At 39.5% G+C, this 20,209-nt stretch overlaps 1 protein-coding gene across 35 annotated transcripts in view; it reads left to right on the top strand.

The window, feature by feature from the left end:
* ptprdb (protein tyrosine phosphatase receptor type Db) overlaps positions 1-20,209 on the top strand; it is a 222,565-nt gene that overhangs the window by 199,191 nt on the left and 3,165 nt on the right. For 20 of the 35 annotated variants that reach the window (XM_028450408.1, XM_028450368.1, XM_028450352.1 and 17 more), the window contains 10 exons: positions 3,414-3,589; positions 5,481-5,504; positions 6,956-7,075; positions 8,136-8,290; positions 11,409-11,694; positions 15,169-15,347; positions 15,445-15,571; positions 16,367-16,492; positions 16,617-16,771; positions 20,020-20,155. In XM_028450408.1, the coding sequence (XP_028306209.1) occupies positions 3,414-3,589; positions 5,481-5,504; positions 6,956-7,075; positions 8,136-8,290; positions 11,409-11,694; positions 15,169-15,347; positions 15,445-15,571; positions 16,367-16,492; positions 16,617-16,771; positions 20,020-20,155 (1,484 nt within the window). The remainder of the gene's footprint in view (positions 1-3,413; positions 3,590-5,480; positions 5,505-6,955; positions 7,076-8,135; positions 8,291-11,408; positions 11,695-15,168; positions 15,348-15,444; positions 15,572-16,366; positions 16,493-16,616; positions 16,772-20,019; positions 20,156-20,209) is intronic. The other 15 variants (XM_028450464.1, XM_028450456.1, XM_028450447.1 and 12 more) reach the window with 1 other exon arrangement.

The following is a 20,209-nucleotide window of genomic DNA, read 5'->3' as shown; positions in this document are numbered from 1 at the left end:
TCCTGCATACATTCATGTACAAACACTCTGTGCCAAGCCAGCACGCCAACCAAGTGTATGTTGGAGATATCTGCACAGGGCCTCTGTTTTAGTCCCTTGCTTTAAAGTTGTAGCACTTCAAAGCAATTAAGACAGCTGGCTTCAAAAGACTGGGGTTGATAAACTTCTGTTAGAAGCTCTCCTCACCAGCTCTCCTCATTCTATTGTAAATTTACACAGTCCATTCTCCTCCCCTCAATGGTGGCATGAGGTTTTATTGAGAGTGAGGAGTCACGTGGTGAGTTGGGTTGTTTTGGGGGGGGTCTGAGCCCATCAGCCATGATGGTGGTAGACGCCCCCAGAATTTCACGCATTCGCCAGAGCTTTACTTTTTGCGCATTTACGTAGAGGAATACGACAAGGAAAAAGAAGAAAAGCAATGCAAAAAGAGAAGGCGAAAGAAAAGGGACCCTACAGGGACAAACTGATACCAAGCGCAAAAAAGAGGTATTTGGAGAAGCTAGTGGACATTCGCAACATCGACTCGTACATGCAGCGGAATGGCACAGAGACCCAGACCTTTTACCTCCGTGCACATACATGGACATCGTAAATTACCTAGTTTTTAGTGTAAGTTACTACACAATGCAGGAGTTCAAAAGCCACAAGTCTCTGGAAAGTTACGAGACTTTCTGCTGCGGCTGGGTCAAGGACTTGGTCATCTACAAGCCTCCAGCTGGTGAAAACAGCGTTGTACTGGCAAAAGTAAGTTTCTTCACATATGTGTTTTAGTGTGTCAGAGACAAAGGCACTACAGCGTTTACAATCACATAAGGTCACCTACACTTCCTAGCTTTAAGAGACAACTACATAAAGACATTTTATGAGAACGTTCCAGAGTGAAAATGCAGAGAACACACTCTCATCCACGGGGGTGTGCGATCAAAAGTAAGGTCCTTTCTTCTAATTGCAGCCAACCAAGCAATCCGACGTCTCCTCGTCAGGTCAGACACTTGCTCTCCTAGATGCTGTGTCCATTTCGGTAACCTAAAAAACTGTATCCCGTTGTTCCTCCGTCTTCCATGGCTATCGTGGGAGGTATTGGAGCAGTTCTTAACGCAGCAGTGACTTCCAGGCATGGTCAAACAGTGTGGAATAGCAAGTACCTCCGCTACTACCGCGTAGGGGCTCGAGGCCGTGACGACAACTCCTCATTCTCAATACTTGGTTAAACAAGAGTCACACTCAGCAAATAAAATGCTGGAAAAGAGTTGGAATTCCAAGTGCTGGCTGATTGACTTCAATCTTTGTCGAAATGTATATCAGTATTATCAGAAGGCTCAAAGGGAGACATGTGTCCCACTTCAGCAGAATCAGGTCGGAGCTGTACGTCTGTGTGTGTGTGTGTGTGATGTGTTAAAGTTTGTGTGCATGTATGAGCTGTGACTCAGTGATTTTTGGGATTATGGTATTAGGCTCTAGATGAGCAGGCCTGATCCTAAAACTAATACACACAGGCTGTCAAACACACACACACACATATATACACACATACACACACACACACAAATACAATCCCTTGCAGGACAAGCAGTGTCAGATGAGTCTTACACTGAGACTGCCTTTCAATCACGTTACCATTCAGAGCGACATCTCTGAAGTACATTCTGATTATTAGGCCCATGATTGTCTTAGTATGTTATTGTAAAAAAAAAAAAAAAAAAAAAGAAGAACTGAACTAACCGACACCAAAGGCCTCATGTCCCTCCTTGTAATGACCTTAGATGATCCTCAACCTTTATTACTTGGACGTTAATCTGCTTTTAATAAAGTAAAACAATTAATTAGGACAAGAATCAGAATCAGATGCAAAAAAATCAAGATTCTAATACATGTAGAGCAGAAAACAATTGAAGACAGTTAAAGATAAACAGAAGCATTACATAAAAAGGTACATCACGACACATTTTCATATCATCGAGAAACAGACGTGTAAAGAGTACTGATATATACTACTGAAGTAGAAGTACTGTTAAAATGATTAAAATTGTACTCAAGTACATGTAAAAAGTAACTATATACTGTATATATATATATATATATATATATATAGTTTTAAATGAAATAACACCAATGAATTCAATTCAAAATTTAAAAAAATTCTCAGGCTCCAAGTATAGCTGCATTTATTAACTTAACTCAAAAACTGAGAAAATAACCTCCATTCAATGCTGTTTTGGCGCCGTGCATTACATTTAATGTGGTTGTGTAATGTATTTGGTTGTTGTCTGGTCATTTCATTTTTTTGTTGTTTCACAATGTCCGTTGATCATTTTAAAACAAAAAATAATTATTTACTCAGTAACAGTTGGGTGTAGAAATGGCTTTACTTCTTTTAAAACGTACTTAAGTACAAGTAAAATTACTCATTTAGAAATGTACTCAAAAAAAGTACAAGTACCCAAAGCAACTCAATAATAATCTGTTACTTTCACTAATGCCAACAAATAAATACAAAACGTACATGATATATACATTAAGATTGGTAAAAAAAAAAAATATATATATATATATATATATATATATATATATATAATTTAAAAGCATTTTTAAATATGCATAAAGTCAACATGTCTTTCAGGTCCCTAGGCAATTTGTCCCATAAGTGAAAAGCTCTAAAAAAGACATTTGTAAATAGTTGGTATCTGGACTATTTGGTATCAGGACGATTGTGACTAAGTTGGAGTTGGAAGCAAGTCTAGTATTGTACAAGTGGATATGATGGGAGTATTAGCCTTGTTCTGGGCAACTTCAAGCCTACTTAAAGGTTACATATCATGCCATTTTTCACCCATTTCCAAAAACATAGTATTTGAGGTTTATTTTCCCAAACTTGCCTGTTTTCCAGAGTTTTAGCCTCTGAAAAGTCACTTTCTGACCAACTCTACACAAACAGACTGATTTGCAGCCTACTTATGCATATTCATGAGTGGGCGTGTCTATAGACCGGACACTGACTTCCTCCTCCCCTCACGGTGACGTAGGGCCAGAGGACGGCCCTCCCTCCTCCCACCCACTCTGTAGCCGAGGCGTGGCTTCTCCAGCTCAGTGCCGCGTCAAATTCGTCATCAAAGTGGGAACGCGTCATCAAATTGGAGCGAGGTGTTTGGGCTCACCCTGCAGTAAGAAAGGAGCAAATCACCCTCTAACTAATGATTGAAGGAATCAATAAAAAAACACTTTGGGCATGTGTATGAAACCCAAATAGCACTTTTATGATGTTTAAAGCACAGGAAAGTCAGTTTAGCGTAACATGGGCCCTTTAAGTCAGATTTAGTGGTTGCCGACCAGATTACTGAACAGTACTCAAGGTGACACAGCACAAGAGATTGTACTACTTGCTTCAAAGTCTTCTCCACTGTTCTCTCCTGCAGGCGTCCCAGGCAGTGACTACATCAATGCTAACTATATTGATGGCTACCGCCGTCAGAACGCCTACATTGCCACTCAGGGCTCCCTCCCTGAAACATTTGGGGATTTTTGGAGGATGATTTGGGAGCAGCACACAGCCAACATCATCATGATGACCAAGCTGGAAGAGAAGTCCCGGGTAAGGAAATAATAGTAGGATGGTTAGAAGTAGAATAATGTGAAAAAAAAGGTTAGGTCAGGACACATAAGATTATAGGATATGATGGGATGAATCATAGTGTACGATAGTGGAAATCCCCAGTGACATGTGGTATTATTGGATTCCAAACGAGTGAATTGTCTTCGTGGAGACTTTCATAGTGTAATGTATTACCAGTTTACAGAATTAATAACTAATTAATCATACATTAGCACTCACGATAGGCAATGCACATCCATAAATGGAGTTTGAGATTCTTGTCAGGGGGCATCACAAAAAAAAAGAATCAGATATAGAACGTCTCGAGTTTCCCTTCACAAATAAGGAATGAAAACCAATCTACCAATCTAACTGTTTTATTATTATTTTTTCTCATTTTTGTAACACAAGTTTTGAAACCTATATTATGGACCTGCCAAAATAAATCCAAAATACAGCTTGAAATGTTCAGCACCTCCTGTAACTTAAAGAATGAGAGAGTAAAGACGCTCAAACTATGCAGTGTTATTAAAAATAATTATGACGTTCTACATGATATATGTTACAACACTCGATACATGTGCTTTAATTTAGAAGATACACTTTAACATGGAGGGATAGACTTTCTGTCAGTTGTAAATCACTAAGTTAGACAATAGGTAAGGATAGAATAAAATAATTAAACAACGTAGATTATGTCATTAAAAGTCTCTAACAACGTTACTCCGCCGTCATTGAACGCTTCTTAGTGGCCAGGGGTTGCTGATTTTGTCGGGGAGGGGGGAGTAGATTGATTCAACATTAGTCAGTCCACCGCTTTACATCCAGATATACGCGTACTGATCGCGGTGTTTCAATGAAAACTTTTGATCACTACGGGGGCAATGCCCCCCCCCCCTGCCCTCTGCGTATGTGCACAACCCGTTTTAGGGTCATCTTGAGATTATCAAGATGTCCAAACACCTTTTATCAGTAAAATTATCTTCTGGTAACATTAGTGAAAATATATGGACAGCTAATAACTATATTTAAACAAATATGGCTATTAACTAAAATGACACTTTGTCCAAATTTAGTCATTGGGACCAGTTCAGCTATAGTCTAGTTTTATATTTTAGTCTACTAAATCTGTTACAGATATATTCAACTAAAATATAAAGCATAAAAGTTTATGGATTTTAAAAAAAAATGAAATTTCCAATTATGTGGGATGTGGGATGGTATTAATGTTTGTAAATCACTCAGACAGATTTGATGTGATCAATGCGTAACACCACATGAGCCGTGTTACGTCCGCAAACACAAACACACTCATACTACTTATTCATTGGATCACTTACCGAGTTGTCCCGCTTTCCACATATTTAGTTATTAGTTGAAAAAAAAACAGTTATTAATTATCAAAATATCAATATAATTTGATATCATTTTCATTCACTTCTGTTGTTTTATTTAGTCACAGTCTCGTTATTGTCACCTAACAAATGTAGATGGCAAAAACTATGAAGAAACTTAGGCAACAAAATGAGCAGTGATCTAATCTAATGAATGATGGAATGGTGGTGAAGTCGAACACATAATTGTCACTGAGGCGAGGTAAAGAAATGGTTAAATTAATTTTACAGTCAGGTAATCATGATGAGTAATTTGGGAGCAAGGCAACTGTTTTTTAATCAAGATTTAGTTCAATAAAACCCAAATTTAAAGAGAACATCTCGTTGGAATAAAAGTGAACGTACACGGCTTGAGGCTTGAATCACAACCAATTGCAAAGCAGTTTTGTCCAGAGCCCTTTTTTTCCCCATCTGTGCTTCATTTCTTACTAACCTGTGCCTTGTGTTAACACTGCTTCCTTTTCCAACTGTCTCTGTTGTGTCTGTTTGACCCTCAGATGCCCTCTTATTTCTTCTCTAAGGCAAGACCTTTCTTCTCTCCTTCAAAATCCTTCCAAATGAATGCAGCCACACCTCACATGGTCCCCCACCCCCCCACCCCCCCACCCCCTCTCTTTTCTCTGCCGTGTCGCCGATCGTTTTAGCCAATACACTGAGTGAGACTGTTGAATTTTCAGCCACCACAAAAACACTCCAAGTCAACTCGCTTCGGTTTTTATTGTAACCACCGGAGTTCAGGAACAGTGCACATTACTGTCTACAGTTTGCATGATCACACCCACAACTGTTTTTCTCCTTTCCTGTCTATTCACTGTGACATTTAATATGTATTCCTTTAAGGAGACATGTGGTATTCTCTGGTTACTTGGGACGAATATTGCAGGATTTTTTTTTATTTCTTTTTTCCTTAAAGCAAAAGTAAAAAAAAAAAAAAATGCTATACAGCCTTTTAAATACTTATTGACTTTGAAACTCTAAGTGGTTAGATTATTATTCATTAATGGCTTTCAGTGTTAACATGCCATGCTTGTATTTTCAAATAAGCGCTATCCTATCCACTGTAGTAAAGGGGAGTAAACTGTTTGTTAAAGAACATGATTTTATCCTCTTTAACACCTTCATTTTGACATAATGTGTTCATGCGTTTACAACATAGATTATCACAGATGGACCCACTGTAGGATTCTTGCCAATATTCTTCTTTTTCACACCAATCAAACCAGACAGACGCAGGGCACATTTTTTTGCTCCTCAGATATATAAATCAAAAGATAATATGTCCTTCACACTGGGCATTTTCTGCCATCCTGTATAGTCGTTCACAGTGTAAAGCCCCCTACGTGGACAACCATTCCTGCCCCCGCCATATCTCAAGGTCTGGTGGGAAAACAACAGTAGAAAAGCTGTAATTACAGCCTGAACGCACCGAGCCAAAATGTATAATCCCCAGTCTGGAGCAGTGGAATGCAGAGCCAGCTGAGCTGAGCTCCCTGCTGTCTTTGATGTGAGGACTGGAGAGATCAGCACATAACGTTTGGTTTGGCCTGATTCTGCCAAGCCAGCCTCCCCCACTTTCTTCTCCTCTGGGACTGTTTCCTCGCCCCTCTGTGTTCTCCCAGGCTGAGCTAAAGAACTACAAATATGACCACCCTGCACTGGGGATTCCGTGTGTTTTGGTGGTTAGGAACTCTGGGATTTGGTGTGCTGTGCTGCTAGTTTTGTCAGGATTTGTGAGGCTAGAGTGAAGCATTTTGAATATCAGCAAATACAGGATGTGAAAGTTGGCCTTCTGAACACAATAAACATCTATTATCTATGCACATTTCACCAACTCACTTACGGATTCCCCTCAATACTTGTTTATGGTCACTACACGTACACGTGCACCCAGGTTGGTTCTTTGTCTCTGCCCTATCTGCTCACACTCCAAACCAGCTGTTGTGCACTTCTCACGCCGTGGTGTCACTCACAGGTGAAGTGCGATCAGTACTGGCCGACACGTGGCACAGAAACCTACGGCCTGATCCAGGTCACACTCCTGGACACGGTGGAGCTGGCCACTTACTCCGTGAGGACCTTCGCTCTTTACAAGGTAACATGTCATGTGCACTGTAGCGAGGTGTGATGAGCTCCTATTGATCTTTTTAAATATTCATATTCATATACATACTGTATATTTTTGCTTGAAACTGTTTTCATGTTACAGTTACAATAAAATCTAGAATACGACTATAATACTGCCTTACTTTTATTACATTTGCAAAACTTAAACTTAAATCTTGTAAGTTGTGGCGCTCGTTAATTTCACCTAGTCTTGATTTTATTTTTTGTTATTTTAATTTTAATTTTTTTGTTATTTTATTTTATGAACTGGTGAGAATCATTTTAGTGGCGTTGCAGCGAAATTAATTTGAAAAAATGTATTTAAATGTAAAGATTTATGAGCAGTTTGTTTAATTTGATTCACAAATTTTATAGACATAGTCCCAGTTTTATAGACATAGTCCCAAGGATACAATATGTCAGTCAACCCTAATCTGCTGCTCAACTAGCATCTCTTAGTTCAGTGTTTCTCAAATGGGGGCACGTGTACCCCAAGAGGTATGCGATTACACTACAGGGGGTACTTGAGTGGAAAATTACCAAACAAAATCAAATCAAATATGTGGGATTTCATGTTTACTTTTAGTTAAAACTGATTACCATAATAATGATGATGGAAATGATCTAAAATACAACATGAACTGAAAATACGAGGGTCAGTCTTAGTCCTACACCAGGTGGGAGTGACTGAAAACAGTAAAAACTATAGAAATAAATCATATTCAGGAGGCACTAAATACTGTTTCATTCCACTTAGATTTTTCATAATATGTGTTATTAGTCGTTGTGCTCTATAGATGTTTATTCATAGTATTGTGAGCAAAATGTTCTAGTTGGACAAAGGGGGTACTTGGATTCAGGAATAAGAGAAAAGTGGTGCTTGTCTTTAATGAGAATCTTTCATCGTGACATTAGAGGCCAGCTCAAGCTCCTGCATTGTTTGCTTTACCTAAAATAGAAGAACATGCATATAAACTGTAAGGACTGAGAAGGCCACCCAATAAAACACAGTTATTTTAATGAAATAAGCACATCTTGTGTTCGTACAGAGTGGCTCCAATGAGAAACGGGAGATTCGTCACTTCCAGTTCACGGCCTGGCCAGACCACGGTGTACCTGAGCATCCAACTCCATTCTTAGCTTTCCTACGCCGAGTGAAGGCCTGCAACCCTCCAGACGCTGGACCATTGATAGTCCACTGCAGGTGTGTGTGTGTGTGTGTAATATGTGTCGGTGTATGCATGCCTTTGTGTTATTAGGGGTTTTCCTTGGCAAAATATTTAAAATCCTGAGATCCTATTTGACATCATACCAGAGGTATTTCTAGAAAATCCGTGAAGACAGCAGTGACGTGATCATCTTAAAACCGTCCTCACTGGCTCAAAAATCCCCATTTCTTCCTTACCGACTCTGATCATAACAACAGCAGCAACCATCACGGTGACCCTGTTTTTCATAATTAGCTTTCACAGTTGATCATTTACCATTTAAGACAGTGGTAAATCTGGGTTCACAAGTTTATATTCAAATTAGCTGCTGTCTGAGCAGCAGGAGGTTCATGAGTTGAATGGAGGAAGGATTTTGGAAATTTGTCATTACAGACTTGGCAGGATATGGAGCTCCAAAGCTGGAAAGAAGCTGCGTTTTTTTTTTTTTTTTTTTTTTGCTTTTAGCAACGAGTGAAGGACAAAATAAGATAGAGAGTAGTTGAGAAAATATGGAGCAGAAGCTCTCAGGAGGAAGAATTAGTGAGGTATAGACGAGGAGGAATAGAAGGAGGGGAAAAAAGGGATCTAGACAATGATTGAGAAGAAGTATTAGCAAAAGGACCGGGAGTTAAAGGAGGAGATATGTGGCCAATGAGAGAGAAGGTGAGGTCAAACTCAGGACGTGCTGAATGAAAGTGATGAGTTCAAGAAAAAAGTGAGGTGGGGAGAAAGTGGGAGTCCGACGTATGAATGCGAGAGTGAAAAAGCAGCAGGAGGAGCTCGCTGGGAAGATAAAGGGACAAGCAGATGAGGGCGAGACGTGGCAAACTGGTTGGCAGCAGAGCGGCTTTTCCTAATCTTCCACAGCAGTCAGATGGAGTACATAACAGGATTATCTGTCAGATTTAATTATCCCAGCAAGTATCCATCATAGTGTGCCCTCACATATCTACCAGGCTGACTATCAAACTGTAAAAACAACACTTTTTTTCACCTGAGAAACACACACACACACACACTTCCACAATTTCAACCATATAGGACGTTTTAAACTAACCTGCTTGGTCAGGATATCTTCCACATCTCTACCACAGCATAAATGTAGAAGGGCAAGTGTTTGGATGGACAGCAAAGCCTATTATGTGTCCGGATTGTGTGTCGATAGAGAGATATCTTCCTAATGCCAGTGAGACGCTTTTGCTGACTCATCAGTGATGACAATTTTTTTCCCTCCTTGTTGAAAATAATTTGCTGCTTGGCATGTTTGTGGTACTCAGTTGATTCAAGCACTATGTGTTGGGGTTCTGCAAGGCCAGACGTACAAAAAAAAAGCTGAGTCATGATGAGGCACCACACACACACACACACACACTAAGGACTGTGGTTCTCAACCTTGGGGTTGTGAGAAACTGGGAGGGGGTCGCCAGATGCCTTCAAGAAACGAAAAATATTTGTTTGCACAATTTGAGCCCATTTTTTTTGCCTATTTTTACCCTTTTTCTCCAACTACACCGAACTTGCCATATTTTAATCTATTTTCCTCGCTTTTTTTTTTTTGCTATATTTTAGCTCCTTTTAATGCATTTTTGCTACATTATTTCCATTTCTGCACATTTTTTCCACTTTAAGACATTCTCTGCACTTTTAAACCTTTTCCACCACTTTTCCCACCTAATGTCACAAATGTTAACCCATTATTGTCACTTTTTACCTATTTTCACCATATTTCATGCTTATTTTTGCCAATGTAAACCACATTCACAATCTGTCATGCCCATTATTTGCCATTTTATACCGATTGTTCTTACTTTTTAAATTACATTACCCCAACCCACCCCCCGTTTCTGTCACTTTAAGCCAATATTGACACTTTGAACCCTTTTTACCACTTTTTCTGTCTGTTTTTGGCCGCTCTATGTTGCAACTTTTAATCAATTTCTGTTTTTTTAAAATCCCATTTCCCCACCCTTTCCACCATTTTGTGTCACTTTTAGCCCATTTTATTTTTGATTTAAACATAGGATTTACATATTTAAGATGACTATATACTATGGTGAAAATAATGATGAACTTCCTGGATACCAGTGGATATTACTCAGAAAAATGAATAAATGTGGTTATCACAGATTCATATAACAATGAACCATAATTTTTCTGACTTTATGGATGGGCCCAAAAAAGCTCTCCCCTTTATTCCCCCCCTATAGATGTCCCTGTCTCCACATGACTGTTCTTCAATGTTAATATCTGTCTTCAAACTAGTGGGCGCGCACTGTAGCTGTTCCCACTTAATGTTTTTGAAGCCAAAATACGGGACTTGGGGCATTTCCATCTTCCATCTTTCCATTTGACATCATTTGGAACCAGAGTCTGCGCAGTAGGGTCTGGTGGGAGGAGCCATGGTAACATGCCCCGCCCATGTAGCATACTGCCTGAATGAGTTACGCAGCCCAGCTATGACAAGAACATAAGTATTTTTCCCACTGGAAATTCTACCAACAGCTTGTTCAGATCATAGAGGTTAGAACTAAACCACAATTAGTTCAACTCAAATATCTACATATTTAAAATGAAAAAATCACTAGTTTCGACTTTCCTTTACGACGTAACTTCTATTCACAAAGAGAGCTAAGCAAGATCTGCTGCTATCAATTGTCGTCATATATGACGTAAAATCCCATTTTTCAACCTCAAATAACTTATTTAAAACAAATTTCACAAAAAATGAGCATTTGAACACAATGTAGAGTGATAATAACTAATGATCACAGCAGAGTTTAGGTTTGGGAAAAAATTATGTGACGAGTATTTTAACTTTACTGTTTGACCCACATCCCATCTGTTATCATTGAGGAGGCAGGGTTTATGACCTATACTGCAGCCAGTCAGCAGGGGGAGCGCTAAAAATAAAAGCTTCACTCCACCGGGGAGCTTGTCCCGTCCATTCTTTTTACTGTCTATGATTCAAACACTTTAAGGTACAGTGGGGGTCCCCGGTCTCTGGAACCTTTATTTTGGAAGTCACGGGTTTAAAAAGTTGAGAACCACTGCACTAAGGGACAATATTGGGAATACTTTCATCATCGTGTGTTTCTCCTTTTTTTTTGGGCTCAGTGCTGGGGTGGGCCGGACCGGCTGCTTCATCGTCATTGACGCCATGACAGAACGAATCAAACACGAGAAGACGCTCGACGTCTACGGCCACGTCACACTCATGCGTTCCCAGAGGAACTACATGGTCCAAACAGAGGACCAGTACATCTTCATTCACGATGCGCTACTGGAGGCTGTGACCTGTGGGAACACAGAAGTTCCTGCCAGGAACCTGTACTCCTACATCCAAAGGCTGACACAGATCGAACCAGGAGAGAACGTGACCGGCATGGAGCTGGAGTTCAAGGTAAAAATGCCTCAATGTTCCTCTGAGGTTTGTAAAGTAAGGCCCAGCTGATGTAGCGTGGTTCATTAAACTGATTAATGATGAAAGCAGCAGCCACTTTCAGGAAATTAAATGCTATCAAGATTTGGTTTAAAAAAAAAGCTGGTTACAAATGAACTGCTTATGGAAATAATTCATCTTTTTACGTTTAACTTCACACATTTCTGCCAATTGAGTGTTCCCACACTCTATAGTTTAGGATTAGAACTTTGACCAAATCTTAAAATCGCACTTTATATCAATGATAACTTTAGTCTAAAAATGTCCAATTACAAAAAAATGGGCTTGATTTAGGAAGGGATGAGCAGTGGTTGGAGTACAGTCCACATGGGTGTAAGTAGAATATGAAATCTGAGTATCTTTCCCGGGGCTGTTAGTGCTTCTTAATGTTTGAGTCCCCCCTTGGAAAGTTTCATATATTCAAGATTGAAGGGAGGATTTAAAGGGGATTATGGGATTGCACCTTGTAAATCTTGGGGAATGAAGTTCTCCTGAAAAGTTCAGAGCATTTTAGGTTTTTGAAGTTTGACGGTTACGTACAGAATGAATCATTTGGGCTGAAAAACTATCAAGCAAACCTTTTTTTGATATGACCAAAGGTGACTAAGCATAGGTTGATGAAAGGGATGACACCAGGACACTCAATGTATTATTATGTTTCATGACAATGGCATCACTGAACATTGAGCTTGAAAAATAGCAGAAAAAAAATTGTCTGTGGACTCGAAAAAACGTTATTTCTGTTCTAAAATATAGAATATAGATTGTATATGTCTTATGTCATTTAAAAAAGTTATTATTATGTTTTTATATTTAAGAAGAAGAGTCAACATTTTTACCTTTTTCAATAGAGGTTACAATTTTTACCCATTTTGTTGCATGAGGGGAGGCCCTGAAAATGTCTTATTCTTCAAAGGGGGCCCAACACAAAGAGTTTGAGAACCACTGGGGCTTTTTTTATTCTCCTGCTTGATGAGTTTTCTGCAAACCCTGCTGGTGGTTTTGGTGTATAAATAAAGTTTAATCCTACAGGTGAACCCTGAAAGCAGGTGGCTTATGTTTTTCCTGGAATAGCTTGTGCCAGTGGAGAATGTCTGGAGGCCAAGCAAAGCACATTCATCCTATGGCCAAATCCTCCTCAATGATCTGTGTGCTCAGTGAACTGTTTGTTCACTTTAATAGTGATGTTAAACATATGTCTGGGTTGTTCTTAGGAACCTTATCGCTAGTTACGGAAGTGGTTTTCAAACCGGGGTCCAGGAGCAATCATTTGTGGTGTCCAATGAATATTTTTGCTGCAAAAATTACATTCTTTCCTTTCAGACCTAGGATTGATTAAAAAAAAAGGAAAAAAACCTGATATGTTCATTTAGGCTTAAAAAAATCCCAAATTATCACTATGATTCATTTTCTGAAGACTGTTTTTAGCTACATCATGAATCTCGCAGGAAAGCAAATCACTATCAGAATTTTTCTTTCCTTTTTGAGTGTCTGTGGCAAGCAAAGGAAATAGGTTCCTCCAAGCTCAGTACCAGATGTTTGGTGGTTGTGGACCCATTCTCTAGACAATATTGATAATTCTGAGTTGACGCAAAAGGCATTAATACAATTGTTCAACGCTGGAAACTTGATTTAAGAGGAAAACCAAATGAACTGATGACCTTGTGGTTTGTGGAACGTTCCACCTCAGTCTGTAAGAAGAAGAAAAAAAGGTAGTGCTGTTTCTGGGGTCAGCTATTGTCCACCCAGACTGAGATCATGTGAACCCATTGTTTCCCCGAGTCTGCGGTTTCTCCTCTTGTCGTTCCATCTTTCGTCTTCGGCCATGTCATCCAATGGTTGAATGTGAAACAGAGTCCAAGATGTGTGCTCACGTCTGTCTGTGGGCACATCTCCATATGAATGTGTGCGTTCTTAGGTTGCTTTTTTTCATTATTGGACAAGGATCAACTGTGGTTAACATTTATGTGTAGAGACAGTGTGGGGCCTTGTGGTTTCCTGGCCCTTCTTTCTCGGGATTTTCTTTTTCTCGTCTTGCTCATTTAATTTTATTCCCTCTTCTATTACCTACCGCGGCCCTCATCCCCCTATATCGCCCCCTCTTTGTTTATCCAATTGAAGATGTCTGACTAAATATCCTCAGGCCTGTCGAGCTGAACTGATTTTCTAATTTTGCTTGTTCAGAGCGCCAGAGAAAAACGAAGCCTCGCGCTAAATACATTTGAATGAGCTGCTTAAATTTGACGTGTTTCAAAGGTCTTTTGATGTTGGCCTTATTTACTGAATGAAATTATCCATCCAGCTTCGACATCTTCTGTTATCATTATCTTGTTAAGAGTTGCAGGACAGAGAGACGTGTCCGTTATAATTTTAAGACAGGGTTAGGTTTCAGGTTAAAACTCACAAAATGTCTAGAGAACATGTAAGTCCAACAACCAAACCCACAACCTGCTGTCAGTGGTACTCATCCTTTTCAGTCATTGACCCTTAATATAAAGGTCCTACAGCCTATGGACCCCCACTGTACCTGAAGGTAGTTGAACACAGACATGAACATTGAAGATCAGTCATGTGGAGACAGGGTCATCTATAAGAGGCAATACAGGGGAGAGATTTTTAGGGGCCCATCCAAAAAGTCAGAAAAATGATGGTCCAATGTTCTTTGAATCTGTGATAACCACATTTATTTATTTATTTATATGAATGATATCCACTGTTATCCAGAAAGTTTACTACAGTATTATTTGCCCCATAGTATAACGTCACCTTAAAGATGTAAATCCTTGTTTTAATAAAAAAAAAAAAGTGACCAAAAATGATGGGAAAGTTGATGAAATGGGATTTTAAAAACCACAGAAATTGGTTAAAAATTGCAAATTAGAGTGGTCAAAGACAGACAAAAAAGTGGTAAAAAAAAAAAAAAAAAGGTTTAAAGGGTCAATATTGGAACAATTAGTTGGAACAATTAGTTTAAACTGACAAATTGTGAATATGGTTAAATTGGCAAAAAAAAATAAGCACTAAATATGGTGAAAAAGGTTAAAAAGTGACAATAATGGGGTTAACATATGCAACATTAGGTGAGGAGAATGTCTTGCAAGTGGAAAAAATGTGCAGAAAAGGCCTTGAAATTTGATGGACAAGTGGAAAGAATTAGAGTAATGCAGCAAAAATGTATTAAAAGGAGAAAAAATATGACAAGAAAAAGTGATTAAAATAGGTTAAAATAGTGCAAGTTTGGTGTAGCTGCACGAAAAGGGCAAAAAAAAAGAAAAAAAGGGACAAAAATGGGCTGAAATTCAAGAAATATTCATAGTTTCTTGAAGGCATCTGGCGACCCCAAGGTTGAGAACCCCTGATTTAGATAGAAAACCCTCTTTGTGTCACCCCTATTTCATACGATACTAAAACTGACTACTTTATTCTCCTTTCCAGCGTCTGGCCAATGCCAAGGCCCATACATCGCGGTTTGTCAGTGCCAACCTGCCATGCAACAAGTTCAAGAACCGGCTGGTGAATATAATGCCCTATGAGACCACGCGTGTGTGTCTGCAGCCAATCAGAGGAGTGGAGGGATCTGACTATATCAATGCCAGCTTTATTGATGGATACAGGTCAGAAAAAGCTTGACAAAAACCTGTTTTCTTGTTTTGTTTTTTTTTTATTCCAAAATAAGATTTGATGCATGTATTTCTTTGTTGGTGTGTACAGGCAGCAAAGAGCGTACATAGCGACCCAAGGCCCATTGGCCGAGACAACAGAGGACTACTGGAGGATGCTGTGGGAGCACAACTCCACCATTGTTGTTATGCTAACCAAACTGAGAGAAATGGGACGGGTATGACGACACATACACACACATTCACACAGTGTAGTAGATTGCACTATGTATTTCTAGTCGTTTATCAGGCAATTGTAGGATTCCTGAAGTTTCCCCCCAAAAAAAGATTAAACCTGTAATACAGACAACTACAAAGCATTAGTTCTATATGAAAAGAATCAATCAATGAACGTGTTTGGAACCAAAAATGTGATTCTTTGGGGTTTTCTGCAATTTTTAGCCTGAAAAGGTTTTCATGTTGACTCCAGTATCCGCCAGCCAACTGAGCCTACACAGTGAAAAGTGCAAAATACCGGTACATTCTATTGCGATTTTCAATTACAGAAAAGAAATAAGGAAAAAGCTGCCGGTATTGTTCAATAAATCAGAAAATCCTGACTCAACACTCATCCTTTTGTCTCGCTGAGGCTCAAAGAAGGAGGCAATTCAAGTTGTGAAAAGCTATTCTCATATTTTTTTGCAGTATCACAAGCCAATGTTGCAAAACATGAATATTTTATGCAAGATTCTTCATATTTTTTGTTGAAATCCTTTCAAAAACACAAAACAAAAATTGACTATAATAAGCATTATGCATGATGAAGCAGGAAGGGTTCACAGAGCGATGTCGGTTATGTTTTATGAACATCGTCTCTCATCTGCCACCAGACTGTCTTCAAAATGAATACTAAATCTCACAAGTTATGGAGACATTTTCATGACAGATTAGGCAGGAATTTATCACAGCACACAAACTGACTCCTTTAATCTTGATACAGAGCACTGAGGACGCTTTTGTGCTGTCATCCACAGGAGAAATGCCACCAGTACTGGCCTGCGGAGCGCTCTGCCAGGTACCAGTACTTTGTGGTGGATCCAATGGCTGAATACAACATGCCCCAATACATCCTCCGCGAGTTCAAAGTCACAGATGCCAGGGTGAGCCTTCGTTATGTCCGTGTGTGTGTGTACGCTAGTGCTCACGTTCATCAAAATGTGAGTGAGTGAGAGAGATATTCTGAAATGAAAGAACAAACAAGCGTTGTTTTCCTTTTTCTTTCAGGATGGCCAGTCACGGACAGTTCGTCAGTTCCAGTTCACTGATTGGCCGGAGCAAGGCGTGCCAAAGTCAGGGGAGGGATTCATTGATTTCATTGGTCAGGTGCACAAAACAAAAGAGCAGTTTGGACAGGATGGACCAATTACTGTGCACTGCAGGTACGCCTAAAAACACAACACATGGTTCTGGTCGCTGATGAAATAAATACTAGGGGTGTACATTGCCATGAATATGACTCTACGATTCACAATTTTCATGTCACAATACAATACATCCCTATATATCCCAATATTAAACAATACGATATACTGTACATCGCAATATCAATAATTATAAATGTCACATTTGCAAGTACAAAATGGTATGAAATACAATTTATTTTTTCATTTTTAAACTTGCGATAACAAGTAAATGGCAACTAACTGTAATTCAAGTACAAATATCAAAAACAAGTATGTTTATCAAACTCTCAAATTACATTTTTCAAAAAAGTTTTACTTCTACAGCAGATTCTGATTCTGTTAAGTTCTATTTTTTTTTTTTTTTTTTTTTAAAGTAACCACATACATCTATAAAAGTGCCTAAAATGCGGTGCAGAGTGAAATAGTTAACATGGTCTGTGGTTCACTGACACCTAGTGACCTGGCGTTTACGTGCTATGCATATATTACAGCAATTGAATGTTTTTTTCTTTATTAAAAACATGATTAAAAAAGTGATTCAGGATTTTTTTGGATAAATACAAAAATCGCACGGTGAAATATCTCAAAATATATTGCCAAATCGATTTTTTTATACCCTTAAAGGTGCAGTCCGTAACTTTCAGATCCCTCCCTCCCCCTCCCTCTCTGCTGCTCTCTTGCCTTGCCTCCAAAGTCCCTCCCTCAGAGGAGCTAACAAGCTAACGTTAGCCCGACAGCAACATCACAGTAATATAAAATGCTCTGTTAAAAGCATGTTACTGCAGTGCTTTTCTCTCTCAATGTGCACACACAGTAGCAGCAGCAGCAGCAGCAGCAGCAGTGTAACAACACAGTGTCACTTACAGCAGCCCACACGGAGGCTGCAGTGATTGCAGCGCGTGCACGAACAAACAACACATGCACTACAGAGTTCTAGTGTAACAATTACAAATCAAATATAATGTAAATCAAGCAGCAGTGATTACCTTTCAAGCAGAAAAGTCTCCAATTCCATCTTATACTCCTCCAGACCATACACTGTAAAAAGGACGACGCTCCAGGTACTACCTTGCTATGAGCATTGCTGTGTTTTGGCCACGGCTGAAAGGGGCGGGGATTGTCAGCAACAGCTGTCAGACAGTCCATCAAACACAATCCTGGCTCTGATTGATTCTTTTTGCTCGGCCGCGACGCATTCTGGCAATCTGCCACACAAACTACTAGTTTCATGTAAAAGCCTTATTGTCTTGATAAGTGTCTTATTTTAAGACACAAAAAGTTTCTTAAAAGCAGGTTTTTAACTTGTGAATCAAAAACACTTACACTGAGATGAACCACCACAAACGTAGTTTACATTTATTTAAACATTTATTTCAAGAATAAACAAAAACAAAAAATGTAAAATAAATAGATAAATTCCAATAAAGCGATTTAAAAAAAAACAAACCCTATTTATCTATTTAGCATTGATTTAACAGGGCCACCCAGTAACATTGATGCTGTGACATTTAATCTTGCTCAGGTGCCAAATCCACTGCAATAAGTGCTTGTAGCAAAATGCTAATTTTCAACACCTGAGCACGCATGGGAGGCTTTAAAAGGCTGAGGATTTAAAAAAAAAAAAAAATTGTAATAGACAAAGTCACAGTGAACAGTAAAAACCTTGAAGACCAATGAAAATACAAATAAAACAAGATAAGCAGATGAAAGAGAGTAAAACACTCAAGACATTTCAAACAACATGTTTATCAGTTGAGTTTTCTACTCAGCTCGTTGATTTAATCTCAGTAACGTGTTAGATTTCGATTTAAAGGTTTCATCACTTCCATCTGTCCTCAGATCCTCAGGCTTTAACAGCTTGTAGTTTAGGAACAAAGGAGCCCTCACCGTTTGTCACCATTAAGAGACACTTTGAGCCGACATATCGTGCTAACTGTGTCCGAGTTTGAGCCCTCGGGGACGCTGGTGCTAACACACATTACACTGAGGACGTCTAAAGTCTGTTTTCTTCTTCTTTCCAATGTCATTGGTGCAAATTTAACTGCAAGTGTCTCCTGAAAGTTTTGATTGTCCATGTCGCCATGTCAGGGTAGGGGTCAAATACATTTTTCAATCACAATTATGTCTTTAATTATCCATGTTCAATTACAACTCATCTATGATTCCTTATTTTACATTTGAAATTATGATTATTATTTTTGGAGCCAAATGATCTCTTGTCACTTATTACTGTTAACTAATAAAATGTGCTTGTAGAACAGTTGTATAAAAGCATTATCACACTCAAGTTCATGCTGTTGTGTGAATTATCAGCACTGGTTTGATTATTTACTCACACCAGTGCTGATATTTCATCACAACGGCACGAGCTCTTAAGGCAGGCATACACTGTGCAATTTTTGGCCCATTTTGGCCCCTCGTGCGTCTATTTTTGGGATCGTGCGAGTCTCTGCTAGATCGCGTGTCGTGCATCGTGTAGTATACATGGGGTCACGAGAAGCGATTAACACCTCACGACCAGCTCCCAATCAGCAATCGTAGGTCGTAAGAAAATCAAACATGTTTGAAATTCAGTCACTCCTCGTGAGGGTATCTCACAGTTGAAGCAGTGCCACGGACCGGCTTACCGTAAACTCTCACACTGCGCATGCGCGAAGACCATAGGACCGCTGTAAAATAGACAGACTGTACTGCCCACGTCTGTCCAGCCAGTTCCTGGTCCATCACATCGTCGCCTTTTCTTTTTTAAAACTCTTTTTTCTGAGATTTGCGAGTGTCTCTTCACTTCCTGGGTTCTTCTTCTTCTTCTTCGTCTTCGTCTTCGTCTTCGTCTTCGTCTTCTTCTTCTTCTTCTTCTTCTTCTTCTTCTTCTTCTTCTTCGTCTTCGTCTTCGTCTTCGTCTTCGTCTTCGTCTTCGTCTTCTTCGTCTTCGTCTTCGTCTTCGTCTTCTTCTTCTTCTTCTTCTTCTTCTTCTTCTTCTTCTTCTTCTTCTTCTTCTTCTTCTTCTTCTTCTTCTTCTTCGTCTTCTAATTTGTACATGCATCGTGAGTTGCGCACATTCGGGTCTGAGCGTGAGTCGCACAGTTTGAGGTGGAGCATGAGAATAGGATTCAAAAAATCGCACAGTGTATCCCCGCCTTTATGTGATATTGCTTCATTATAATTCACCCAAACCCTGGTCCATGTGCTACAGTGCTAATCGTGGCTCTGCCTGTCGCCCACAGTGCTGGAGTTGGGAGAACGGGCGTGTTCATCACCCTCAGTATAGTGCTGGAGAGGATGAGGTACGAGGGAGTGGTTGACATCTTCCAAACCGTCAAGATGCTGCGCACCCAGAGACCTGCCACCGTTCAGACAGAGGTACGACTTCCTGCTCTAAAAACAAACCCTTCTCTGTTTTTTCCTCTTTTCTGT

This window comes from Gouania willdenowi, chromosome 1 (genome assembly GCF_900634775.1).
Source record: "Gouania willdenowi chromosome 1, fGouWil2.1, whole genome shotgun sequence".
Lineage (NCBI taxonomy): Eukaryota > Metazoa > Chordata > Actinopteri > Blenniiformes > Gobiesocidae > Gouania > Gouania willdenowi.
Note: the sequence above shows the minus strand (reverse complement) of the source record. Positions and strands in the feature narration are given on the sequence as shown.